This window comes from Wolffia australiana, chromosome 10 (assembly GCF_029677425.1).
Source record: "Wolffia australiana isolate 7733 chromosome 10, ASM2967742v1".
Taxonomy (NCBI): Eukaryota; Viridiplantae; Streptophyta; class Magnoliopsida; order Alismatales; family Araceae; genus Wolffia; species Wolffia australiana.
Window position 1 is genome coordinate 9,082,629 of NC_135844.1, and position 27,995 is coordinate 9,110,623.

Sequence of the window (27,995 nt, forward strand, 5' to 3'; positions counted from 1 at the left end):
TCTCTACCGCTCTACCTGCATCTCTCTCTCCACCAATCTACCAACAGCTCTCTCTATACTAATCTACCTGCATATTTCTCTACCAATCTACCTACATATCCCTCTCCACCCATCTACCAACATTTCTCTATCTCTCTCTACCAATCTAGCTACATCTATCTATCTCTCTACCAATATGCCTACATGTATCTTTCTCTATACCAATCTACCCACATTTATCTCTTTCCCTCTACCAATCTACCCACATCCATCTCTCTCTCCACCAATCCACCAACATCTATCTCTCTCTTACCAATCCACCTACATCTATCTCTCTCTCTCCACCAATCCACCTACATCTATCTCTCTCTCTCCACCAATCCACCTACGTCTTTCTCTCTCTCTCTACCAATCCACCTACGTCTATCTCTCCACCAATCTACCTACATATCTGTCTCTGTCTCTCTCACATCGCGTTGTTGCAAGAAGCATTTTACACTTGTATAGGTTACCTCTCTCTCTTCGTCGGCCCAAAAACTCGAAAGTCAAGGCGAACTCACCTCTTCGTCGGCGCACAGCTGTGAGCTCACAACCTGGCCAAGCAGGTCCTTGTGCTTCAAATTCCCTGCCATTATTCCAAAAAATAAAATATTTCGATTTTCAGATTTTTGTTTTCTTCCGGAACACGTAACAATAAGAGCTCACGTGGCGAGAGAGAGAGGAATCCAAAAAAGAGATTTTTTTTGCTTAAAATGAATTGTAATAGCGGATCAGTTGGGGATATTAAAAGAAGATAAAAAATAGAAAATTCTCGGTTCAGAAGCATGTTTTTTTTCGAAAAACGTAAACAATAAGAGTTCAAATGCAGAGAATGAAAAAAACCAAACAAAAAGAAAATTTCGGGGAATTTAGAATGTTTCTTCGAGAAAAAATGGAGAGATTGAGAAAAACCAAAGAAAGAAATTTACGCGGATTCAAAATTTTTCAGTTCAGAAAATTTAAACAATAAAATCTCAGATGGGGGAGATCGAGCAAACAAAGACTGAGAATTTTACGTACATTCGGCATCTTTTTCAGTTAAAATTATAATAAAGAAAGATCTCAGATTGGGAGGAACTAAAAAAGAGATTTTTTCAAAAAAAACATTATGAGAAATCCCAAAAAAATTGCGGTTGTAATAATCTTTTTCTTCCAATAAAAAAAGGAGAGATTGAGAGACAGCAACGAACCCATCCAAAAGCTGTGCCCATTGGAGGTGTTGTGGAGCATGGCCTTGACCCGGAAGAGGAACCGCTCCAAGGACCTTTTTGCGGCCGGGACCCTGCCCGAGACCATCGTTTGTTTTGCGCCCCTCTAAAATATTTTCTTAATTTTTTTAACCTCTCGATTAAAATAAAACAGAAAAAAATAAACCGGCCACTTTCCACCCCACCTTCGCCTCGGAACACAGAACTTGTATCGTCCGCGTTGCCTTCTGGAGATCTTTTACCTGCCAGTAGAAAAATCAGAAAATAACAATAATAAATATTTAAAAATTACGTACCATTTGAATAATAATATCGCCGTGGAGCAGAAAATGAGCCTCCAAAAAGTCGAATGCTGCGTAAGGTTCTTAATCAGTATCATCGTGAAAAATAAAATAAAATTCTTCCACGAACAGCTCACCCTTTATAAAAGCATCCACGAACTTGGCCCCGTACTTAACCGCCAGCGCGTGCACGCGAACCTGCGTTGCGCTAAGTATCCTCAGTGAACAGATGAAAGCTTGTCATAAAAGAGAGAAGATTTCCTCAGTGCAGGGACGCGGACGGGATGGTTTTTTCATACCAAGATAAAAAAATAGTCCGGTGCGCGAGGTTGGACGAAAACCGGGACGGAAATTTGTCCTGAGACGAATAAACGGGACGGTTTTCATCCACTCGGACGAAAAAACCGTCCCGTCCGGAGGTCTCTAACAAAAAAACCGTCCTGTCTTCGTCCCGTCCCGTCCATCGTCCAAGTCCTGGACGATCCGGAGTTATACCAGTGCAGAGACGCGGACGGGGCGGTGTTTTCGTCCCAGGGCGAAAAAATCGTCCCATCCGCAAGGTTGGACGAAAACAGGACGTGACGGTTTTCGTCGATTCGGAAGAAAAAACCGTCCTGTCCGCGTCCCTGGACTGATCCAGACGTCGAACAGAACAATCTTCGTCCCATGCCGTCCATCGTCCATGTCCGGGATGATCCGGAACTATATTTGCCACCTTGTTCTGGGTTTTGCACAGCTGGACCAACGACACGGACACGTCGACAGACTGCTGAAGCCCTTCGAAGATGACGTCGGCATCTACTCTCTTGTTCTCTTTCCTTTTCTTCGAGGGACATATTCTTCCAATCTGGAATACCAATATAATTAATGTTATAATTTTAGTTTTGAAAAGGAGGGCTGGTCCATGGATAAGGTATAGTCACAACTTACCAGGTTTTCAAGCTCTGAGATGTTTTCCTCGTGCTGGAAAATGGAAAAGTTATAGAAAGAGAAATGGAGGGGGAAATTTCACAAGCGGTCCTTGGAAACAAAAGGCCTCTCACCAATGTCCTGTACCATGCCATGAACGTGGAGGAGCACACAAAGGGGACGCCGTAAGTGGGCTCCTGCTCTCTGGATTTCCCATGAGAGGCCTGAAATTAAATATCCAGATTTTAAAATATTAAAAAAAGAGGCAAAAAAAAACACAGAAATGTTGGGTTGGTTTTACCTTTGGCAAGATCGAGCAGGCCAAGTCGAACAACGCCTCGCGTCTAGATTTCGTATTTCTGAGGTAAATTTGAATTATGTGCGGCAAGATTTTTCCCTGGAGCAAGGCTTTCAATTTTAACATCTCCTATTAAATTATTTGTAATTTCGGAAAATGGGAATGGAAACTGTTACGACTTTATCTTTAAAGGGATTTTCCGGGTTATCCGCCGACCAATCACGCGCCAGCAAATTACATGCGGAAGCTCCCAGTCTGTGTTGAAGCAACGGGGAGAGTTGCTTGCTGAAAGTTATAGATACGCTTTTGCCGCCTTCTTCTAGAAACTTGAGGAAGATAGCAATTGATTTTATAAGCGATTCCAGAGTGATCACGACTTCTGATGCCAGTTTGAGTGAGTTTTGGCATGCTACAATTAAAGAAAATAAAAAAATTAAATAAGAAAAATGAGAAATGAGCCGAGGCCCTGTAAAGGTTTGGCGTCAATGAGGGCGAATTCATCCGAGCCCAAACATGGATGATGATGACGATGATGAGATTTGGGGATGCCCATGATGATGAAGATCTTGAATTGTCATCGTCATCCATGTTTGAGCTTAGACAAACAATGACGACCATGGTAATTCGGCATCAACCTAACGATGACTCTTGGAAATTCATCCAAACCCAAACGTGGATGATGATGACAACAATGAGATTTGGGGATGCCGATGACGATGAGGATCTTGAATTGCCATTGTCATCCATGTTTGAGCTTATACAAACAATGAAGACCATGGTATTTGGGCGTCAACCTAGTGATGACTCTTGAAAATTCATCCAAGCCCAAACATGGATGATGACGAGATTTGAGGATGCCAATGACGGCACGGATTTTAAATCTTTATCCTCATCCATGTTTGAGCTTCGACGAACAATGACGGTGATGGTAATTTGTTAGTGATAGACTATCCCTCATGGGCTAATGGGCCCTATTCTATAAGCCCATTAGCCCTATTATCCTCTCTCCCTCTTAGGGTACATATACCCTTACATGTACTCTGTTCAAGTTATGTCATTATCTTCTTCTTCTCTTCCCCAACATGGTATCAGAGCTCCAGAGCTCCTTCCCTAGGGTTTGACATCGCCCACCTACAGCCGCCGCGCACGCACAGCAGCCGCGCACGCACAGCAGCCACAGCCCGCAGCCGCCGCGCACGCACAGCAGCCGCAGCCCGAAGCCGTCGCGCATGCACAGCCGCAGCCGCAGCACTACCGTAGCAGCGCCGTAACAGCACCATGCCGTTCACCGAGACCGACTTCCTGGAGAAGCCACTGTCCTACAAGGCTCATCCGCTTCCGTCAGTCCCCGAGACGACACTCTTATGGGGCCCGAATCTACTCCCGTGGATGCGCTTCGTCGAGACCACCTTGAAGGCGCGCCAGCTCTTCAAGCATTGCATTGAAGACCCCCTTACCATCGACCACCCACATTATGCAGCGTGGGACGTTGAGGACCAGTTCATCCTCGGCTGGATGTATGCGTACACCCTGGCTCCAGATTTCCGCGACCGTCTTCCGCATCAGAAAACGGTGAAAGGCTTCTGGGATCAGGTGCGTTCTTTCTGTGGCCGGGAAAGCGACTGGTGGCGTCTTTATTCCCTTGCAAGTCAGGCCAGCAATCTCCGTCAGGGGACGTTGACAATCTCTGAATATGCACTTGCCCACAAGAAGATGTGGGATGAAGTGGATTACTACCTACCGCCCGACGATCTGACGTCCAAGACGTTCCAGAATGTGCTTCTTCTGCGGATCATGGGCTTCCTCAATGGCCTGAACCGCGAGTATGATGACGCGTGCCGTCGTGCCTTGCACCGCAAGGAAGGTCCTCCTGCCCTCGAGGAGTTGGTGAAGGAGCTTCAAGAAGAGGAAAGCCACTTCCTCCTCCATGGGACTCCCTCCTCCGGCCCCCCGGGTGAGTCGACCGCACTACTTTCTGCCCTCCCTTCAGGCGGCAAGGTACCGTCGATCCTCCCTACGCCCACCTCCGCCGCTCCTCCAGCTGGGACGACGATTTGCTCGACAGTGCAAACCGGGCCACGGGAAGAACAAGTGCAAGAAGCGCCTGAATGACTGGCGAAAGAAGAAAGAGGCCGCAGAAGGCAAGGCCATGGTGGCCCATTCTGATTCCTCCTCCGCCAGCCCCTCCGCAGTGACTATGGACCAGCTTCAGGCAGATTTGGCCCGCCTCCGTGACCAGAAGGCTGCCCTGCAGAACTCCCACGGCCTACTTCGGCGGCTTTGGTGCGTCTTCCCTTCCTTCATCTTCAGATGCATGGTACTGTGGCCATACGGCCTTCCACTCACCTGTCGTCTCCGATACGACTTGGGTCCTTGATTCGGGGGCTACCGAACACATGACCCCGAGCAATGCCCGGTTTGTATCATATGAGCGGCATCGGGGTGGCCGCACTGTCCTCACGGCCGGGGGTGGACGTCTCTGTGTGGCCGGAATCGGGGCAGTCTATGTGGACGGCCTCGGTGTGGTCCACAACGTTCTCCATGTCCCTGACCTGAGGGCCGTGCTTATGTCTCCGCAGCGCTTAGTTGATGCTATCTCCTGCTCCTTCCACCTACAACCTGACGGCATGTTTCTGTCTGACAAGGTGGGCCGGACTACACCGATTAGGCGGGAGAACGGACTGCTGATGCTGGACGATGGAGGCCACTCCCAGTGCTTCATGGTGCACCAGACTCTTCTCTCGGTGGCTGAGCAGCGTCGGGGACGCCTTCTGATAATGCATCAGCGACTTGGACACCCACCTTTCGCCACTTTACAGCGTCTTTTTCCCTCGTTGTGTTTGGGCGTGGACCTTAAGACTATGCTTTGTGAACCTTGTCAGTTAGTGTTAGTGTGACGTCATAGGGTTAGTGGGTCCCTGTTCTATAAGGCCCACTAACCCCACTTATCCCTCAACTATCTTAGGGTATAAATACCCTCTTCCTGTAACTCCCTAAACCATCAACGAGTATTCTTGTCTTCCTCCTTGACATGGTATCAGAGCCCTAGGCTCTTACTCGAGTTGGTCCCTGTGGAAGACATCTCCCACAGCGTTTTTTTTTCTTTTTTCTCTCCTTGTTCAAGCGTCGCTGTCCGCTGCTTTCTTCATCGGCGGTTCTTTTTTCAAGCGGTTGATCTGCAGATTCATTCGAATTCTGCAGATCCCGTCGTCAATCTGTTGTAGTCATCTCTGAAGGTGATAAACGGCCAGCCACCTGCCGGAAAACGTCCGGAAAACGGCCCAGATCGACCGCCGGAGCCGTCCCCACCGGAAGCAACCGTCGCGGACGAAAACGGCGCCGGACGTCATCCAGTCGCGTCCCAGGGCGTCAACCGTCCGTCAACTGGACGGGTTTCGCGTCAACCGGACGACTTTATCGTCAACCGGACGACTTTATCCGTCATCCGGACGGCTTAACCGTCAACCGGACGGACCGATTCGTCAACCGCCCGTCTGTGACATCATCCCGAGGCCAGAATCGTCATCCAGTCGCGTCATCCACCGTCAACCGCCCGTTTCTCTGTCCTCCGACGCTAATTTTGCTGCCTGTGCCCCGCCTCGTCATCTGGACTGCTCGTTTCTCCTGTCGTCTGACGACGTCTCTGCTGCCCGTGTCAATACTGATGGCCGAACCCAAGCCTAGTGCCTCGAAGGTCGAAAATTTACCTGCTGATCTTATTTATACTGAGGCGGACTTTGCGGACAAGCTCCCTTCAAGCAAAATCGGCACGCCACTTCCCGTCCCGGTGGACAGTCAGCGTCTTCGTGGTCCGAACATCCTACAATGGATGACGTTTGTCGAGACCACTCTGCAGGCTCGGCTCCTCTTCAAGCATTACAAGCATCCACCTATACCGAAGACGTGCCCGTACTTCTCCGCATGGCAGGCCGAGGAGCATTTTATCCGCGGTTGGCTTCTCAATCAGACCCTGCATCCGGAGATTTACTCCAAATTCAGGAACCGTCTAACCGTCAAAGCTTTTTGGGACCAAGCACGTTCATTTGGAGGTTCCGACCAGAACAATTGGCGCCTCTTCCGGATCTCGACTTTTAAGCAAGATTGTTCAGGGAACTATGTCCATCGCCGTCTATGCTATGGCTCACCGGGAGAAATGGGATGATATTGACTATTATGCTCCGGGTGAAGGGACGGACAATGCAGATCGACGTGTTACCGTACGGCTCCGTCTCATGGGATTCTTGGCCGGCCTGAACCCTGCGTATGATGCCATCAGCAGTCAGGCCCTGAAGCGCGCCGAAGGCCTTCCAGACTTCGACTCACTTGTCCAGGAACTCACTGAAGCGGAAAGCCATTCGCAGTTTCGGCAGTCCACTCCGTGGACCCTATATCGGACTCCTCTGCTCTTCTCACCCGACCGTCTACGACTCCCACTGGACCGGGACCGGAGAAGGCACTTCCGAAGTGCGATTACTGTGGAAAGTTTGGGCATATCAAACCCAACTGTTTCAAGCGCCTGAATCGCGAGTCCCGGGGACCGCCCAAGAAAAGAGAACCTAAGGAAGCAAAGGACAAAGCTCATTGCCGAGACATCGTCTCCTGGGTCTACTTCCGTCGACCAGCTGACGGCAGAGGTAGCCCGGCTCACCGCCATGGTGTCAGCCATGCAGTCCCAGTCCACGGCTTCCTTCGGCAACTTCGGTGGGTCATCTCCTTCTTCATCTAGTGATTGGTATTGTGGGACGTCTGCTCTTACCGCACCACTTCTGTCGGATACCACCTGGGTGATTGATTCGGGAGCTACCGAGCATATGACTCCGTTCAATCACAGATTCGTGTCCTACACGAAGCATGTTGGGGGTCGGTCAGTTCTTACAGCGGGCGGAGGCAGACTTCGGGTAGCCGGTATTGGGGCAATCCATGTGGACGGCCTCGGTGTAGTCACGAATGTTTTGCATGTGCCATCTCTTCGTGCTGTGCTTATGTCCCCTCAGCGACTTGTTGATTCACTTTATTGCTCATTTCACCTTCAGCCTGATGGAATGTTCTTGTCTGACAAGGTGGGGAGGACTATTACGATTAGACGGGATCGAGATTTGCTGCTGCTGGACGGTGGGGGCAGTTCGTGTCTGATGATACAGCGGAGCCTGAGTGATGCTGCGGAGCAGAGACGTGGTCGCCTCCACCTTGCCCATCAGCGACTGGGACACCCGCCTTTTCTTATTCTACAGCGTTTGTTTCCGGACTTGTGTAAGGGGTTGGACCCGAAGATGTTTGTTTGTGACAGTTGTCAGTTGGCGAAGCATCGCCGTGCTTCTTTCTCTCCATCCACCTCTCACACGACAGTTCCACTATATCGGATCCATAGTGATGTGTGGGGACCTGCTCCACAAACCGATCTCAAAGGACACCGGTGGTTTCTGATTTTCGTGGATGAAGCCACTCGGTATACCTGGACGTATCTTCTTGTGGCAAAATCGGCTGTTGCGGCGACTGTTCAGCAGTTTGTTGCGATGATCAAGACACAGTTCGGTCGTCAAATTCAGCGGTTCCGCTCCGACAACGCTCGAGATTTCTTTAACATCGAACTAGATTCGTTCTTTGCCTCTCAGGGCATTCTTCACGAGTCATCCTGTGTTGCTACTCCGGAGCAGAATGGGATTGCTGAACGTCGTATCGGCTACGTGACATCGACGGCTCGCACCTTGTTGCTGAATTATAATGTACCATGGAGCTATTGGAGTGAGGCGACGCTTACGGCATCTCACCTCGTAAATCGTCTTCCATCATCGAGCATTGAGTTCGGCATTCCTATTGATCGGATGGAAGCGGCCTTCCCGAACGTGAAACTTCGCACGGATCTTCTTCCACGAGTCTTTGGATGCATCGCCTACGTCCACGACACTACACCGGGCCTGACGAAGCTCGACGCCAAGGCCCTGAAATGTGTCTTCGTGGGCTACTCACCCAAAAAGGGTATCGTTGCTACCACCCGTCCTCTCGACGCTTCTTTGTCTCTGCGAATGTTACGTTCGGAGTTCACCCTTTGCAGCTAGCTCTTCTTCACCCGACTCACGCTTGGTGAGGATCCTTTGTCTCCCCACTTGGAGATCATTCCGTTTACGTCTGAGGAACCCACAGTTCCTAACCTATCTCCTCCTCCTGTTCCACCCTCACTTGACCTTCCTGCTCCTCCGTCGGAGAGTCCTTCGGTGGCACCCATCGTGGACCCTTCTCACCATCTTCATCGACTTCGCCGTCCCCTTCTTCTCATCCCCCTGATGAGTCTATCATGCTTGATGGATCACCATCTCCTGCTTCCGCTCCTCTGTCAGGTGATCCCTCTGCTTCGTCCTTATCTGACGACGACGACGATGCTGATCTGCCCATTGCTCTCCGAAAAGGGGTTCGAAAGTGCACCCGCACTCCCCTCTACCCTCTTGCGCACTATCTGTCTTTCGGACGGCTGAGTACTCCCTACCAGCTGTTTCTCTCCCGCATCGATTCGGATCCCGTACCACGCTGCCTAGCTGACGCTATCGCTTCTCCTCGTTGGAAGGCGGCGATGGACGAAGAGATGCATGCCTTACTCAAAAATCATACTTGGGATGTCGTGCCACTACCACCAGGCAAGCAAACCGTGAGTTGCAAGTGGATCCACGCCAAGAAGCATCATGCGGATGGCACACTTGAGCGCCTCAAGTCTCGACTTGTAGCGCGGGGATTCACACAGTCCTACGGTGTTGACTATTTCGAGACATTTTCTCCGGTGGCCAAGATGGACACCGTTCGACTGTTGCTTGCACTGGCGGCCCACTTCCAGTGGGTTATTCGGCAATTCGATGTCAAGAATGCTTTTTTGCACGGGGATTTGACAGAGGAAGTCTACATGCGGCATCCACCTGGGTATCCGGGCCCACCGGGGACAGCTTGTCTCCTGCGCAAGTCTCTCTACGGACTAAAGCAGTCTCCCCGGATGTGGTTCGGTCGATTCTCCTCCGTCATGCGTGCTCAAGGGTATATTCAGAGTAATGGCGATGCGACTCTCTTCTTCCATCATGGACAAGGAGGGATTGCGATTCTCTCGGTATACGTCGATGATATGTTGATCACCGGGTCAGATGTTCAGGAGGCAACCCGCCTATCTGCTGCTCTTGCTGTCGAGTTCGAGATCAAGGCCCTTGGACCCTTGAGGTACTTTCTTGGCCTGGAGGTGGCGTACTCGTCTCGGGGTATCTTTGTATCCCAGCAGAAGTATGCCGTTGATTTGCTGAAGCTCACAGGCATGGTTGATTGTGCACCGGTGAGTACTCCTATTGACCCAAACGTCAAATTGGGCAAAGGGGAGGACTCACCCCCGGTGAATCATCGCCAGTATCAGCAGTTGGTGGGGAAGCTCCTGTACCTCACTCATACGAGGCCAGACATCAGTTTCGTCGTGAATCTTCTCAGCCAGTTTATGCACGAGCCACATGAGATCCATCGACAGGCAGCCCATCGGGTTCTTGCATACCTGAAGGGCTGTCCCGGGAAAGGCTTATTGTTTCCTTGCAGCTCCGACAAGACCGTCAAAGTCTACACCGATGCTGATTTCGCTGGGTCGGTGACCGACTACCGATCCACGACAGGGTACTGCACTTTTATCTTCGGCAGTCTTGTCACTTGGAAGAGCCGCAAACAAGACAAAGTGTCACGCTCGAGTGCGGAAGCCGAGTACCGCGCTCTTGCCGATGGGGCCTCGGAAGGCCAGTGGATATATGGGATACTCCGCGAATTACGAGTTGAGTATGCCGCCCCGATCCACTTTTTCTGTGACAACAAGTCTACCATTGCCCTGGCGAAGAATCCCGGTCAACAGGGTCGAATCAAGCACATGGAACGCGACCGCTACTTCTTCAAGGAGCGGATGGACGAGGGGATATTCGATCTCGAGTTTGTTGCTTCATCCGACCAGGCTGCCGACGTACTCACCAAGGGGCTGTCCAACCCCCTACTTGTCCGTGCAGTCTCCAAGCTCGGCATGGATGATATCCACACCTCACTTGCGGGGGGCTGTTAGTGTGACGTCATAGGGTTAGTGGGTCCCTGTTCTATAAGGCCCACTAACCCCACTTATCCCTCAACTATCTTAGGGTATAAATACCCTCTTCTTGTAACTCCCTAAACCATCAACGAGTATTCTTGTCTTCCTCCTTGACAGTTAGCCAAGCACCGCAGATCCTCCTTTACTTCATCCTTGTCTCACACATCGACCCTGCTGTTCCGAGTCCAAAGTGATGTTTGGGGGCCGGCACCGCAGATCAGTCTGAAAGGGCACCGCTACTTTCTACTCTTTGTGGACGAAGCTACCCGCTATACGTGGGTCTACCTCCTGACTGCGAAGTCGGAGGTTGCCCAGAATGTTCGACACTTTTGCGCCATGGTACAGACACAGTTTGGTCGAGGCATCCAGCGTTTTCGTTCCGACAATGCTCGGGACTTCTTCAACGCTGACCTCGCCTCCTTCTTTGCCTACCGGGGCATCCTCCACAAGTCCTCTTGTGTAGCCACGCCCGAGCAGAATGGCATGGCTGAACGTCGCATCAGCTATGTTACCTCGACGGCGCGGACATTGCTGTTGGACTCCAAGGCGCCGGGGCGTTATTGGGGAGAGGCGGTTTTGACGAGTACTCACCTCGTTAACCGTATCCCCACCCCACTCCTGGAGTTCTCCAGCCCCTTGGACCGGATGACTGTGGCATTCCCGAATGCTTCTTTGCGAACGGGACTCTTGCTTCGTATCTTCGGCTGCACCACCTACGTCCATGATACTTCTCCCACACGCACGAAGTTTGATGCACGCGCACTCCGGTGTGTGTTTGTGGGTTACTCTTCCCTCCAAAAAGGGTACCGGTGCGATGATCCGCCTTCGGCGGTTCTTCATCTCGCAACGCGTCACCTTTGCCGAGCATGAACCCTATTTTGGGACTACTCTACCTCATCACGCCTTCCGCTGGATGAGGCTCCTCGGCCCCCTTGGGGCCAAGTCCCATCGTGGAGTCCACCACTCCCACTCCACCCTCCTCACTTCCGGATCTTTCTCCCCTTGATTCCTCTTCCTCACTTCCTCCTGCGGGGTCCTTGGACGTGTCCTCTACCTCTTCTTCGTTACCTGCCCTTCCCCTTTCGGCAGCTCTCCCTCTCCCATTGGTCTCCGTTCCTCCTTCCGGCCCCCTATCCTTGTCAAACCCCGGTGCGTCACCCTCCTCCTCTCTCGGTGACCAACCTCGTCACCCCTCCCGGACTACCCTCGCCTCCGGTGAGTCTCCTACGACTCCCGATGTGTCGTCTACTGCTCCTCCCGGGGAGTCCCCCATTGCTTCCGCTTCTTCTCCTGTCGATGGTGACGATCAGTTGGGGTGGCCTATTGCTCTACGGAAAGGGGTCCGTCAGTGCACTAAGGCCCCCCTCTACCCTCTCTCATTACCTCTCCTTTGACCGGCTGAGTCCTCCCTACCGGTTGTTCCTCACCCGCATCGAGTCGGATCCCGTTCCTCGACGCTTAGCCGATGCTATCGCTTCTCCCCATTGGAAAGCGGCGATGGACGAGGAGATGCAGTCTCTCCTCAAGACCCACACGTGGGGCGCCGTTCCACTACCTCCGGCAAGAGGGTAGTGGACTGCAAGTGGATTCATGCCAAGAAGCATCATGCGGACGGTACTCTCGAACGCCTCAAGTCTCGGCTTGTGGCTCGGGGGTTCACTCAGTCCTATGGCGTGGACTACTTCGAGACGTTCTCTCCCGTGGCGAAGATGGAGAATGTCCGGCTTCTTCTGGCGCTTGCAGCGCACTTCCACTGGGCCATCCGCCAGTTCGACGTCAAGAACGCCTTCTTGCACGGCGACTTGACGGAGGAGGTGTACATGCAGCAACCCCCGGGCTACTCACTCGGCCCCCCCGGTCACGTGTGCCGACTGCGGAAGTCCCTCTATGGACTCAAGCAGTCCCCGCGCATGTGGTTTGGGAGGTTCTCCTCTGTTCTGAAGACCGAAGGGTACACTTAGAGCAATGGAGATGCCTCTCTCTTCTTCCGTCACCGCCCGAACGGTGTCTCCATTCTTGCCGTGTACGTCGTCGACATCCTTATCACGGGATCTGATGCTGCCGAAGCTGTCCGCCTCAGCACTGCCTTGGCTAAGGAGTTTGAGATCAAGGCCCTAGGCCTTCTTCGCTACTTCCTTGGTCTTGAGGTAGCCTACTCCCCCCGTGGGATCTTCGTCTCGCAGCAGAAATACGCCGTCGACTTACTGGCACTGACAGGAATGACCGATTGTGCGCCGGTGAGCACTCCCATTGATCCCAACGTGAAGTTGGGCAAAGGGGAGGATTCGCCGCTGACGAATTCCCACCGGTATCAGCAGCTGGTGGGGAAGCTCCTCTACTTGACGCACACTCGGCCCGACATCGCCTTCGCCGTCAACCTGCTCAGTCAGTTTATGCACTCCCCACAGGAGATTCACCATCAGGCCACCCACAGGGTCCTTGCGTACCTGAAGGGCTGCCCCAGAAAGGGCCTGCTCTTCCCTCGCAGCACTGACCAGACAGTGAAAGTCTACACTGATGCTGACTTTGCCAGCTCCGTTGTGGATCATCGGTCCACCACGGGCTACTGCACGTTTGTTTTTGGCAGTCTCGTCAGCTGGAAAAGTAGCAAGCAGGACAAAGTCTCCCGCTCTAGCGCCAAAGCTGAGTACCGCGCACTCGCCGATGGGGCCTCTGAGGGCCAGTGGATTTACGGCATCCTTCACGATCTTCGCGTGGAGTATGCTGGCCCAATTCACTTCTTCTGCGACAACAAGTCGACGATCGCGTTGGCCAAGAACCCTGGACAACAGGGCCGCATCAAGCACATGGAGCGCAACCGCTACTTCTTCAAGGAGCGAGTTGACGAAGGGATCTTTGACCTGGACTTTGTTGCATCCGCCGACCAGGCAGCGGACGTCCTTACCAAAGGACTCTCCCGCCCTCTTCAACGTGCCGTCTCCAAGCTCGGTATGGAAGATATCCATACTTCGCCATGGGGGGTGTTAGTGATAGACTATCCCTCATGGGCTAATGGGCCCTATTCTATAAGCCCATTAGCCCTATTATCCTCTCTCCCTCTTAGGGTACATATACCCTTACATGTACTCTGTTCAAGTTATGTCATTATCTTCTTCTTCTCTTCCCCAACATAATTTGGTATCAACCAGATGATGGGTCTTGGAAATTCATCCAAGCCCAAATTATGGATGATGATGACAATGAGGAACTTGAATCGTCATCATCATCAATGTTTGAGCTTAGACAAACAATGACGACAACGGTAATTCAGCATCAACCTGACGATGGCTCTTGGAAATTCTTTCAAGCCCAAACATGGATGATGAGGACGATGACGATATTTGGAGATGCCGATGACAATGAGGATTTTGAATCACCATTGTCATCCAATTTCCAAGAGCCATCATCAGGTTGATGCCGAATTACCACTGTCGTCATTGTTTGTCTAAGCTCAAACATGGATGACGATGATGATGATGATGATGATGGAGATGACGATGATGAATTCGTCATCGTCTGCCACCCTAGGGCCGACTAACGGTCTAATAGATGCTAAAAAAAACTTTCTGGTACCTGTGTTAAAAACTTCTTCAAGAAATGAGAAAGCGCCACAGTAAAGAAAATCTATATTTCCGGGAGAAGGGGGTGGTTCAATGCTGAGGACAAAGTCACCCGGCATTGATGTGGGTTGCAAAATACCGAGAAGATCCTTAAGAACCGGGATGTTTGTGTAATCAAACAGCTCTCTCATATTCATTATCTGGATAAAGAAGGGGAATTGCGTAAATATCGTGTGTTAAGAAATTACAACAGGGAAAAAGAAAAGAAAATTAAGTTTAACCTTCCCAAAGCAGTAAAAGATTTCTTGACAGACGAAGCTTCCGACCAAGGCATTGGAAAGTGAGAAAGATGGCAAGTCGGGGTTCCCGGCAGAAGCATGCTGACATTTCCAATGTTCTATGCAAGCGGCGTTCTTCCCTACACGAATCCACCAGTTCAAACACAACCAGAAATAAAATTAGATTTCTTGACAGTAAAGAAAATTTATAATTTAAATTTATATATAATATATTCTTACCGTTCGTCAGAAGGGATAAAGCATTGTCTAGATGTTTCCTTAGGCTGAGAAAGAGCGGCCTGACTTTCCCCAAGAAATCAGTAGCCATCGTCACATGATGTGCAGGTGACGGTTTTCTCGTAGGACAGAATGAATCAAGTCTTCTGTGAAGCTCACGAAGGAGATAGAGATGCAAGCACAGCTAGTAAGGAGATAGAGAGAGAGAAATCAGTTTGAAAGTGTATTATCTACAGGGGGTAGAATGCTGACTAGAAAATATTACTTTAATTTAAATAAGATTATAAGAAAAAGAATTGAATTACAGAACTAATGGGAGGGGAAAAGTAAATATCAAGATTCACCTCTGCTTTAGGATCAGAACAGCATGAACCTTCACTTTGCTGCGAGAAGGAAAATATAATGGAATTCAGTAACTTATCATCATCCTCAGATATCCTAATCCATCTCTGGCACAAGACAAATGATAAGACCATGTTGAGACAACAATGAAGTGATAACGAGACAATGACGAGCTCATAAAAGAATTATTTTGGTGGCACAATGACGAGGATGACGAAATGTACAATTCCTTGCTATTACTTTTCTGTAAATTTTCAGCTATTACTTAATCATTCATCTTCAAAAATTTTCCAACATTTAATACCCCTCCATGGCCACTAATAAAATCGAATTAGGTTTATAAGAGATACGAAATTGTTAGAGATAAAGAAACATGAATTTTTTAGGTTTTAGAAAGATGTGGATTTTTTGTCTAACAATTTGTTTTCCTTGGGAGGTAACGCAGGATAATACAGAGGAATATAAAGACGTGGCAAAAACTAAAACAAAATCAGAGGACAGAAAAAATGTACCTTAGATAATGAAAGTAAAGTCAAACAATCTGCATGCAAAACTCTAAATTTTGACTCCTGTGAGTACAAAACTGTAGGAACTTCAGACATCTCGACAGCATCCAAATGATCAGGATGAGAAGATCCCTCGTGCTTGACAGTCTGGGATATCTTTTCAGTACATGATGAAGTGGAAGAAGCTCTGACTGTCTTTTCAAGGCTTCCGGATCTTTCAAATGCGTCAACTATTGTCTGTTGCTTCATATTGTCATTTCCAGATTTTCCTGTTGCATTAAATTTCTTTTTGCGTCCCCTTTTCTTGCTGACTGAAGCAGTGTCCATACCAGAAGCACAACCTTCTTTCTCTTCTGAAGGCTGCTTATGGTTTGTAGGAAGAGCATCAGGCATGTCGGCGTCAAAATTCAACGGTGGAAGGGATACATGGTGCAATTTTAGAAGGTAATTCAGTAAATTCTCCAGAAATCTGCATAACGCCAGCACATAGAACAAAACATTACGTGAGGGATGCATTTGACTACTACAATCTCAATGGAGAAGAAAATTCTTAGATGCCGATCAGGGCTTTAATGCACAGAAGAGATAGCTAGGTTTAGGTTTGTGCCCCTTAGACAATTGAATTTATTCCGTCTGTGTTGTGCGAAAATTATCGACCAATGGAGCTAGGTGTTCTAGGGTTTTGTCACCAGCAAATCAATGAAACTAAAAATATTTAACAACGATAGACCATTCTAGTTCTCCAGCCAGATCGCAGGAGATAAGAAAAACTTAAAGACAACAAAAGTCATTGAAAATTTACAGATGAATACTCAGTCCGCCCCCAGGAAGCGTATTTAAGAACATCTATGACGCATCACAACTCAATAACTAAATACAGAGGCAATATTTTTGGCGGTGAATGATAGTTCAGCACCAACGTAGGTGCCTGATTCTCAAACATCAACAATCATAATTCTAGCATCAATATCAGATTCTTTTCTATGAGTGTCAGTCGAAGACATGCTTTTATGTCTACCCTGTATTTATCATTATTTGTAAACTTCCCTTATGAGATCAATATATGAGAATCTCATGTAGGCCAAAATAGGGCTACTTAAACCACTGTGTCCCAGTTGAAATCCCACAAGTATTATGGGATTTTTAGAGTAATGTTAAGGAGGGTATTATTTGGCTTCAACCCCTTTATCGTCGAATAGGGTCTTGGTGTGGGGAACAGCAAGAGTAAATCAGTAGTTTCCACGTCTCTTCTGACCATTCCCCTTCTACGCTCCAGCCCTTGGAATGTCTACATTTCTCTATCCCTCCTCCCCTAAGCAAACCTACATAGAGGTTTGTAGCGATTGGGCATCAGAGCAAGGTTTTGATCGTCGGACCTGTGGGTTTGGGCCCACTTGGTAGGCTTTCCCTCTTATCTTAATTTCCATATTATTTCATATAGTTTAGGATTTTCTGAAAAAGCCTATATCAAATCCATATTGGAAAGAAGCCAAAGTTAATGTCAGACATTCCATAAAGTTACCTTCCTGCATGTCCACCTCAGCCATCTTCCATGGGGCCATACCATCTACTCTACTGAACCCGTTGTCAGGATTTAAGATCATAAGACAATACCTTGTGCGCGTAAACAAAAAAAATGTGCTATTACTTGCATAACTGCAATTGTTTCACTCATGATGCAATTGGAAAGTTTCCAGCATGGTTTTCAAGTTTAAAAGTAATTTTTAAGAGAATCCACTTACATAATATTTCTCAATCGTTTCAGGAGTTTTTCAGTTGTTTCTTCTCTCAGCCCCTGAGTTAGACAACCAGATACTGTAGTAACTTGCGAACCAAAAGCATTGAACTGCAAGTTATCTGTGGATCAGACACATTCCCGAGCATAGAGAATGTCCAACAACTGAAAAATTCCCAATTGACACACAAATAAATAAAAACCAACGTACCAATTCCCTTATCCAATTCACCGCATAATACAGAGAGAAGATTATTGTCTTCTTCTGAATTTCTTTCAATGAATTCCAAGCTGAAGCATATAAGAACTGTGGAACATCGAATATGACACAATCAACAGACTGCTTCAAATTTTCTTCAGCAGGGCAAAAAAATAATTAAAAATAACAGACAAATACTAACAAAATGAAAAATTCCAGAAACTTTCAAATGTGAAACTGATATGCTCCGGCAGCGGGTCTACGCTCAGAGGAAGACACGGGCCAGGCCCATGACGCGCGCCCCGGCCAACCCACATCAACTCCTACTTAAGGACCTCTCCCGCGACCGAGGGAGGCATGCATTCACACAGTAAGGCTTACCCATTCTCCTTCCCTACCTCCCTCTCCGGGTTTCCCTCACTCTCTCTCTCGTGGATCGTAGGTCAACACATCATCTTTGCAGTTCAAGCCGACAGCCGCACTTCTCCGACCATTCCAGTTCCTTTACTCTCTCTACCCGGGGAACCTCCTCTCCCCCTGTTATTGACATTGGATCTTGAATATTTTCTATTGATCGTTGGTTTACAAGTGTTCCACGATACATTCCGGGAGCAGGATCGTATAAGAAACCATATGCAAATATGTATTGAAATAAATTGAATTGTGCCTAAAAATTAAATTCAAATAATAACTAGACAAAAATATGCCTTGATACAATCAGGAGTGTCAAGCCTTATGCCTCACCTCTTATGTGTAATCATTTTTCTCCTTTATTTCTATTACGGCATAGCACCTGATATACATTTGCTAAACAGTTATAGCCAAGATATCCATTGCAATCATTTGAAACGGGCCCATTGACCAACAGGCCCAGCACGCAGCTGTATAAATATGCCCCTCCTTTCCACATTTGAATCTTTTCCCTCCTGTGGAAGCCTTGACATGGTAGCAGAGTTAACTGCCAGATGGGATGGTAGCAGGCGATCATGATTGAATATTGGCACTTTTTCACAGCCAGTGATCATAGGCGGTAACCAGTGGTCATGAGTGACATCTGACAATTATGGACAACTGATGGCAAGCATATACAACAACCAGCCATCTTACCCAATGACAGACACTTTTGAAGCCAGGCAACCGCCACAGGAACAGTTCTTTCCATGCTTCTTCGTGGTCCAGATGCAGTCGTTTCATCTCCCTTATGGTGATGGATTTGTTGTTAGTCACTCACTAGACCGTGAATTATAAATTGGGAAGTAGAAGTAGGGACGTTTTACCCTTTAATCGAAAGAAACAAATCTCTAATTGATGGCCATGGAAGAGGCAACAGAAAGGGGGATCTGCATAAGAAACCCCCCCCAGCCGCCTGCAACTCATCTCTACAATCAATGTGACCGCCACACCCACCATCAATATCCTGCTGCTGGGAGCTGTGCTCCAGGCCTCAACTGCTTGTCATGCGTTCATTGCACGCTAGTCTAGATTGCAGTCCAGATGCCGCAGATTTCCAGTCCATCCCACGACTCAGCCACTGCACCGATCCAGCATATGTTCCTTTCAGGACTAGGTCTGGGCTAACCAGGCAAAAATGGGACTAAATACTATCTTGGGACAAGCTGGTCTTAAAGGGGGCATATTATACAACCCCAAACTCTGCCAGGTGTATTTCTATCATTTGTCCTGGTATTGTTTCCATTTAAATACATGTAGCCCCCCTATTCGGGCAGGCAAGGAGATGTAAGCATTTCGCCGATTTGACAAGAAAAGACAGAAGAAGAAAGGAACATGAGATGTAGCAAATGTGTCGATTGATATGGGAGATGTTCCCTACGAGAGAGCTGATTCATTAAGTAAGATGCTCCCTATTATATTAGAAGGCTAATTTGGTCCAGGAAATGCTCCCTAGAGGTGCACAGGTGCATATCCAGGCCAGTAGCCGCCACTGTCACTCCAAACCTTCCAAATTCTCAACCTATTCTTCTGTTTCTTCCATAATCAATTCCCTGACACTAACCTACATCAAGCTCTCTTTCACTTTTTCATCCTTAAAGCTACATTCATTATGATCTTCTAGCGAGAGTGTATCTATGAATGAGAAGAAAAGGGTTGGTGGGATGGACATCTCCTACAGGGATGGCTTTGGTAGAGTAGAGATCAAAGGAAATGTATACAGCTATGGCGGAGTGGAAGTCGCCATTAGGGTCACAAAAGGTTGGGCATCATTGAGAAAGACAAACAAACCAAATTTTCATTGCTGCCCACAACAAGGAGGGCTGCATCGTTAGAGGGAAATACAGAAAAGAGTGTAAGGATTAAATACCCTTAGTGGGCTTTACATACAAGGTGGAGCATATCAGAAATCACCTTGTGAGAAGGGAGAAGTAAAGGGCAGCCAAGAAGTGCATCTATGCCTTCAAGAGAACCGCCATTTGCCGATCTTTCAACCTATTCAAATTAAAATAATTGGCATGAAACCTGTCGCTTGAAAACATACAGACAAGAGAAATGAAAGCGATAAGGAAGACATCACCCACAGAGGACAATAGTTGAAGCATTGCAGGAAGACTTTGCATCTTAGACTGACCGCTGAAGACAATAAGTAATAATGGGTGGAGATGTTTTATCAACACAACACAAACTTCAGCACAATGACATGGTGTTGCCAAGAGTGAAAAGCGCACCTTTTCTCTGGCGAAGATGACAATATTGGCAATATATTCAAGCATATGACAGATGTATCACCGTCTAGATTCATCCATGGATCACCTGCAAAGAGATATCAATAGCATCAATTTTTCTATAGGAACACGTTCAGACCTAGATAAGTTGTGGCCAGGAGATCTAATAATTTCCTGAAAAGGGTACGATACCTTCCAGACCGATGTAAGGTTCTGTAGACACCAACTGGCCTCTTTCAAGGTCAGTTATGAAAATTGATTCAAAATCACCAAGACGCGTGCCAATCCTACAAAGATAAATATTCATTTAGTTTGATGTACAGGAGCTATGTTTGATTTGGATCTTTTTATGAAGTTCAGGGATAAAATAATTTGCAAACATAAATGTGCAGTACCATTCCATAATTTTTGTCTGCAGTTTGCCATGCTTCACTAAAGCTGTGAACTCATCATACAATAATATTAAAGCAGATGATTCATGCTTGCAAGAGTCAAAGGAAACCTTCAAGAATTCCAGAGCTTCATCTACATTTTCCTTCTGAGATAGTAATATTGAGAAATTTTTAGATGACTTTCGTCACTAAATTAAAATAAATTCTTTGTGACAGAGGAAAGTATGACATTCAGAACATTCAAGAAAAATTCAACTGTAGATTTCATATTCTGGTCAAGATTATACAGATTATTTAACATTTCTAGAGCATGTCCACTCCACAATCTTGTAATACATGAGTCAGCACCCAGCCTTCTTCAACTTGGTCAAGTGATAATGATATTTAGCTTTCAAGACAAAACCATAGCAACACAGATGAAAAGACCAAGACAAATTTTGTTTCCCAGGATTATACAGGGATATATTTAAGAAAAAAACTTACAGAAGAACTCAGGTCCCCAAGTGCAGAGACAATCTTTGAAGTTCCAAAGATACCCATCTTCCTGTACCTCATATCTGGATTGCCAAGCTGAAAAAAACAAACTATATCATTGCCATTATTTGAGATGATTGGATTAAAAATGTTGCAGAACACCATATGGAAGGATTTATAGATAGCAGAAGCAAGAGAGAAGCAGGAAGAGAGAGAGGAAGGGGGAGAAGATGGGGCCATGGGAGAACTCACTTCCCTGGGAGTGGGCAAGTTAACACTAGGGGTTCCAAATACTTTAAATGGAAAAGAACTCTTGAAAAAGGCAAATTATATAATACCCCGAACTCCAACAGAAGTCAATTAAATCTAGAAGCTGAAAAATACAACGATTTGTTGTACCTGTTTCCGGACAAGTATCATAAGCTCACGAGAAATTGATGATCCAGGGGAATCACCATTTAAGCGGCACGAAAATGATAACAGGCAAAAAACTTCATAGACCTGAGGATTGAAGAGTCATTGAAAAAACATTTCATGAGGGCAAAGGAACATTACCATAAGTCAGATATACACTACCTTTCTCAAATTTTGATCATCGAACGTTTCCAAATAGTCCAGAATACCTAAACATAAATTGACAATACTGAGGCAAAGAATGGCAGTCTGGAAATGGATGAGTATCGTGGAGATGCAGTACCATTTACATGAGAAGAGAGCGCAACCAGTTCAGAGGAATAATTGGACGCCAGTATTGTCATGGCTTCTAGGGCAGAACTGACTTCTATTCTAACACCAGAACCTACATGAGTGACCAATGAACTGAGAACCTGAGCATGCAGCATTTCACATCAGGGTTAGCTCTGACAATTGAAGATAAAAAGGAGTAAATCTGATATCAATGAACTGGACACGCGTATATTTGCACCAATCAAATGAAATTCGAGGAAAAATAGAGAATTATGACTGATAAATGTCTTGTTTCCATGATTCAACAGCACACTTACTTCGAGCCTCGAATAAGAGTCTGTGAGTTCACCAAAGAGTAAAGTATACAAATGAATTCCAAATTTTCTTGCTTTCTCTTCATTGCATGTCAGTAGATGCTCGGATAATGATAAAAATGATGGAAAGTATTCCTGCATGCGTAAAATAACGGGCAATTTTCGGAGTTTAATGTGTTTGCAAACCAAAGAATGAATTAAATTGGCTTTTATTTCATTATGTGGGGGATAGACAGACCTTAACAAGGTTGCTTTGTCCCTGAATGCATTGATCAAAGAGGCTCTCCAGTATGCAACCATCGACTATCTTCCGTTTCAGAATCTTCTCAACAGCCTTCTGACATGGGCCACCATTAATGTGCAAGAGAACAAGAAACCACACATCAATTACTTTGCAATCTCTCGATTGATTGAGGCCCTTGAGTTCTTTTAAGATGGCGTCGCACAGGACCTTCAATCACGAAGATACACAACATTAGACCATTAGAATCATAAAGTTGAGAAATTTAAGCCTAATCAACTATCCCTCACGTTTCTGAATCGGAGGCTGGATCTCAGAACCTCAAGAGCTGAAGTTTCTGTCCCATCAGCAACAGATTTTCCCTTGAGCTTCTTGTGCCTGGAGGCAAGCGAATCGGGCAAGGTAAAAAACTTCAGCTGCTCCCGTATATGCAAGATTATCCTACCAACATTTACTTTATCTGACGAGATCAGCAGAAATCTGAGCAAATCTGGCAAGTGTTCTGCTTGTACTGTCCGAATGCAAGATAAACCTACAGTGACGACCTTCAGAAATGCAAGAGACAACAAATGTTAGAAGAACGAGAAGATGGGATCTAAAGGCGCTAAAACATAATCACCTGCTCAAGTTGTGAGCTTGAAAAGTTAAGATTGGAGAAGGCGTCAAGGATGGGAACAACAAGTTCCGAGTCTTCCTGAAGCATCTTCTCCAGGGCCTCCACTACACCCAAAGAGTTACCACAGTTACCAATTATCTCTGGCAGAAATCCAATGATGTCCTTCTTAAGAGGGAACGGGCAGATGGAGAGCACTTCCATCAATTTCTCACAGAGCCCCTCCAGATCCACAACAAAGTCCAACCACCTGAACTGATTCACAATCAACCGCGGTATGTTATCCTCAGCAACTTCGGCAGCGTCGAAATACTCGGGGAGCCGCTCGAGAAGCAGGTGCTGGAGTCGCGGCTGGAGCGATGCAACCAAGAGGAGAACACGAGCAAGGCTATCAGCCTTCGATGACACTCCATTCGTACCAGATAATGCTTCCCGCGCCGCCGGGACAAGAAACCTAAAAACGACAGCGAAACAACATCAAAACTCCTCATTCCAAGAGAAACTCCACGAATTCGCACGTATACCTGCGCAGATTCAGACGGCTGCTCAGGAACGTGGACAATCCGGAGAGGAACTGCTCGAGGAGTGGATTCTCCTCAGAAGAAGTGAAGCAGCGATCAAGCCGACGCCGGAACTCGAACGTGTCTGCAGGAAGAAGAGGAGGTCCGGAAGAACAGAGCGTGCAACCTGCATCGGCGAGCACGGAAAACACCACGCGAAGATCATCTCCTCCATCAGCATCGTCCTGCGATCGACAACGATTATCGGACTGAAATCGGCCGATCTGATCTCGCGGATTCGCAAGCTGTGAAGAAGTTGTTGACGATCCGCCGCTCGATCTTCTCCGATCTCGTTCGCTGGCCTCAACATCCTCCGTAGGCGCGTCTCTCCGGCTACCTGCCGAGGGAGGGATTCGCCGGAGAAACCCCATGGAAAGGATCGACCAAGCAGCGCAAAAATTTGAAAATGAGAAAGAGCACAGTTCCAAACCGGGGGTCTTATTTATAGGCACATTCAAACGGAGCCATTTTGGCGCCAAAAATAGGCACATTCACTGATCAGGTTATGGTAACTAGTGTTCGCCCGTCCCGATACCGGTACTAGATGACGGTACCGGGACGGATGCTGTATCGGATACCGGAAAGGCACCGTCCCATTTTTTCCCGGATATCAGATATTGATTGTCCGATACCAGATGACCAACGGATATCAGTTGGGCGAACCCTAATGGTAACCAGAGCTGGAGGATGGATGCCATTTCATCATCCTCCGTTCAAAAAACGTCACCCATCATCATTCAGAGTGACGGACGGATGAGTGAAAGGAGAGCTTTTAGTCATCCGTCATCTGTAACGAATGATAGATGACGGAAATGACAGAGCAGATGGATGACTTTTGGTGGCGATAGAAATATTTCTTCATCTCCCTCTCTCTCTCTCTCGAACGCTCCTTTTCCCTCTCCTCCCTCTCTCTCTCTATCTCTCTATCTCTCTCTCTCTGTCTCTCTCTCTCTCTCTCTCCCCCTCCCTCTCTCCCTCTCTCCCTCTCTCTCTCTCTCCCTCTCTCTCTCGTTCCCTCTCCTTCTCCCTCTTTCTCTCTCTCTCGTTCCCTCTCCTTCTCCCTCTCTCTCTCGATCGCTCCCTCTTCCCCTTGATAAGAGGAGTTTTTCTTGTCATTGCCACGTAGGATCAGCACTCGGATGCCACATCAGCAAAGGGGGGGAACAGAAGAACAGAGTCTGGACCAATAGGGACTTTAATAAAAGATTAGCTAGTAAGAAATAAACACGTACCCCATATACTCGTTAGAGAAATAGATGTAGGATTCAATATAAGTTTAAACATAGTTTAGGATTAAATATAGATAGGAATACATTTAAGATAAGATACACATAGATAGGATACATATAGATAGGTCTCACATTTATCGATAAGATCCAACGGCCATTATTTGTTATAAACTAGCCGTTATAACTTGTATAACGGCTACGATTATAACAAACTAACTATAGTATTTATAACTATAATTTTTATATATACAATATAAATACAAACCAACATTAATGTAATTCTTTGTGGAATATAACACAATCTTAAACATTTTTCTTGTTCTTGTGTCTATCTTCTTCCTCTCGCTCTCGCTCTCTCTCTCCAATTCTTCTTCTTCTTCTTTCAACTGTTCAAGAACATGCTTCGTCTTAACACCTCTCTCTTTTTCTCTCGATCACCCTCTCCTTCTCCCTCCCTCTCTCTCTCTTGATCACTCCCACTTCCTCTCTCTCTCTATCCCTCTCTCTTCGTCTTACTCCCTCTTGCTCTCTTCCTCTCTCTATCTCTCCCTCCTGTCTCCCCATTGACTTTCTACACACGGAGCTTTCGTTTCGCTGGGTTCTCTGATTTCTGGGAAACAGCTCAGATTATGCCGCGTAAACATCAAACTGGGGGCCGTTTGTCATCCGGCCTGCTTCTTCCCCGACTTTCCATCTCTCCCTCTCCTTCTCCCTCTCTCTCTCTCTCTCTCGATCACTCCCTCTTCCTCTCTCTCTCGATCGTTCCCTCTCTCTCTCAATCAACCTCTCTTTCTCCCTCCCTCTCTTTCTCTCTCTCTTGATCACTCCTCCCTCTTTTTCTCGATCGTTCCCTCTCCTCCTCTCTCTCTCCATCGCTCCCCCTCCTCTCTCTCCCTCTCTCTCGATCTTGATTTACCTCATCATCCATTCGTCCGTTATCCGTTTTGTTTTCTGTAACGGACGAATATCGGAAGGGGACTGATGACGGACTTGTGACGATGAAGAAATTGGGACAAATGACAAATCGGATGAACCAAAATGCCCCAGACGGATAACTGAACGGAAGTCCTTTCAGTCTCGTTCCATCCGTCCAAGATCGTCATCTGTTTACGTCCAACAGCTCTAATGGTAACCTTCTCTGTCTCATTCCAATTATATCAGGTGTCCCTAAAGAGGTATGATTGTGTGCGCTGGTGATCACATGATCGAGGCATTGATCACTGGGTAACACTCCACATAGGGAATTGCAACGTCATCCGTCACATCATGCATCACGGTGAGGGAGGTCTGATAGATGATATTTTAGACATTTGTGACTGCGACATGAATTTTTTTGGTGGCAGATGACATGACAGTGATGGAGGCTGTTAGCTGGGTCATGTGATGGGATGACTGTCAAAGATGATCTTAGTGACAGATTGTTAAATGATGAAGGAGAGAGAGAGGGGAGAGAGAGAAAGAGATCGAGAGAGAGAAGATGGAGAGAGAGAGAGAGGGAGACAAAGAAAGAGAGGTCAAATGAGAGTAGATGGAGAGAGAGGAGGGAGAGAGAGAAAGAGAGATCGAATAAGAGAAGATGGAGAGAGAGAGAGGAGGGAGAGAGAAAGAGATTGAGGGAGAGGAAGAGAGAAAGAGAGATCGAATAAGAAAAGATGGAGAGAAAGAGAGGAGGGAGAGTGATAAAGAGAGATGGAATAAGAGAAGATGGAGAGAAAGAGAGGAGGGAGAGAGAGAAAGAGAGACCAAGCGAGAGAAGACGGAGAGAGAGAGAGAGAAAGAGAGACCGACAGAGAAGATGCAGAGAGAGAGATACCGAGGGAGATAAAAGGGAGAGGGGAAGAGAGGGGAAGAGAGGTCGAATGAGAGAGAAAGAGAGACTAAGGGAGAGTAGAGGGAGGGAGGGAGAGACAAAGAGAGACCAAGAGATAACAGGGGGACAGAGTGAGAGAGAAGAGGGAGAGGGATTTGTGGTTGGCAAGCTGATAACACATTCCACATTATATTCATTGTTCTTTAACATGATGCATTCATCATAGTGCATATGTAATGCTTATAATAAAAATCTACGAAGAAATGATATGAGTTGTGAATTATGATGAGATCATCATATGGATATAACTTGTTTTAAGCCTTTATTCTAAATATTCTTATTAGAAGGATACTTGAAAAGGGCTTCAAAGTTTCCTTATAGAATAACACTATCTAGTTTTACTCATAGCCATTAGTGTGGAGACATTAAGAGTAGATCGTGGGCACTCTTCAGCTGAAAGAGTTTACTAAGTTTATCCATACAAATCCCTAAATGGTGTTATACCAAATTCTCAATCAGTTTGATCCATGTCTTTTTTACGTAAATGGACCTTAGACCTGAGACACCAAATATGTCTTGTGGACAGATACTTCCTAATCAAAGAATTATAAACAGTCTTAGTTTGGGTACAATAAGATGTTCAAAAAGATGATAGAGTGATCAAGATGGGATCATCCACCACCATATAAGAGGTGTGGTGAAGATAAAATTGTGGTGAAGTCCTTGGCCAAGGTAGCGGAATATCAGAGATGAGTTCTATGATGATTTCCAAACGCATCAATACTAATTCGGATGACCAATTCAAGTTTGACAGTAGACCATACCCTATGTCATCTTAGGAGAGTTAAATAGATGAGGGACTATTAATACACAGTAATCAATGACAAATAAGTTCCACGGTGAGTCTATGCACACTCATTTTTATCTTCCAAAGCAATAGGTCTAGCTTGGCATGCCACAAGTTGGAGTCTCAACCTATCGATTAGGTTAGATTGATTTGTTATTGATTTATTTGTATGATGAGATAATTAATTAATTAGAAGACGAATAAAGGTTATTGGATCACTAAAGGTTGTTAATTCCTAATCAAAGGACATTGTTACATGGGCATAAAAGGCCTTGCTCAAATGGTCTCTTAGACGTCGGTAGATATACTTAAAGTTTGAGAGTTTTATGATAAATATCCGCGTAATATAATTAATAAAAGACCCTCAACAAAAATCACTCATGCCAAAATTGTTGAGGGCTCTTTCCCTTCTTCCACTCTATCCACATGGTTCCTTTCCATTTTTGATGTGATCAAACCTAGTGTAACGACAATGATGGAGCATAAACGGAGCTCG

The 27,995-nt window shown here is 46.7% G+C and overlaps 1 protein-coding gene across 2 annotated transcripts; it reads right to left on the bottom strand.

Moving 5' to 3' along the window:
• Positions 1-427: 427 nt before the first annotated feature.
• Positions 428-24,008, bottom strand: LOC144708225 (fanconi anemia group D2 protein). 2 transcript variants are annotated; one of them, XM_078581451.1, is made up of 31 exons: positions 23,578-24,008; positions 23,060-23,507; positions 22,731-22,985; positions 22,438-22,650; positions 22,203-22,334; positions 21,896-22,025; positions 21,775-21,821; positions 21,598-21,699; positions 21,208-21,294; positions 20,728-20,870; positions 20,525-20,619; positions 20,336-20,420; positions 20,189-20,240; positions 20,019-20,099; positions 17,667-17,762; positions 17,463-17,566; positions 15,727-16,189; positions 15,217-15,255; positions 14,876-15,056; positions 14,639-14,775; positions 14,371-14,557; positions 2,894-3,123; positions 2,718-2,813; positions 2,551-2,640; positions 2,438-2,470; positions 2,223-2,354; positions 1,645-1,705; positions 1,523-1,578; positions 1,412-1,468; positions 1,209-1,332; positions 428-604 (listed from the first exon to the last, which is right to left on the bottom strand). In XM_078581451.1, the coding sequence occupies exons 1-31, from the start codon at positions 23,982-23,984 to the stop codon at positions 525-527; spliced, it is 4,443 nt and encodes a 1,480-aa protein (XP_078437577.1). In that variant the 5' UTR covers positions 23,985-24,008; the 3' UTR covers positions 428-524. The 2 variants fall into 2 exon arrangements, with proteins under 2 accessions (XP_078437577.1, XP_078437576.1); XM_078581450.1 differs by having other exon boundaries at positions 15,217-15,321.
• Positions 24,009-27,995: the final 3,987 nt, after the last annotated feature.

Coding starts and splice junctions, on each gene's coding strand:
- LOC144708225 (XM_078581450.1), bottom strand. CDS start 23,984: ATGGGGTTTCTCCGGCGAATCCCTCCCTCGGCAGGTAGCCGGAGAGAC. Junction 16,190..17,462: donor AAACGATTGAGAAATATTAT/GTAAGTGGATTC, acceptor GGCGTTATGCAG/ATTTCTGGAGAATTTACTGA. Junction 14,558..14,638: donor TCTTTTACTGCTTTGGGAAG/GTTAAACTTAAT, acceptor TTCTTTATCCAG/ATAATGAATATGAGAGAGCT.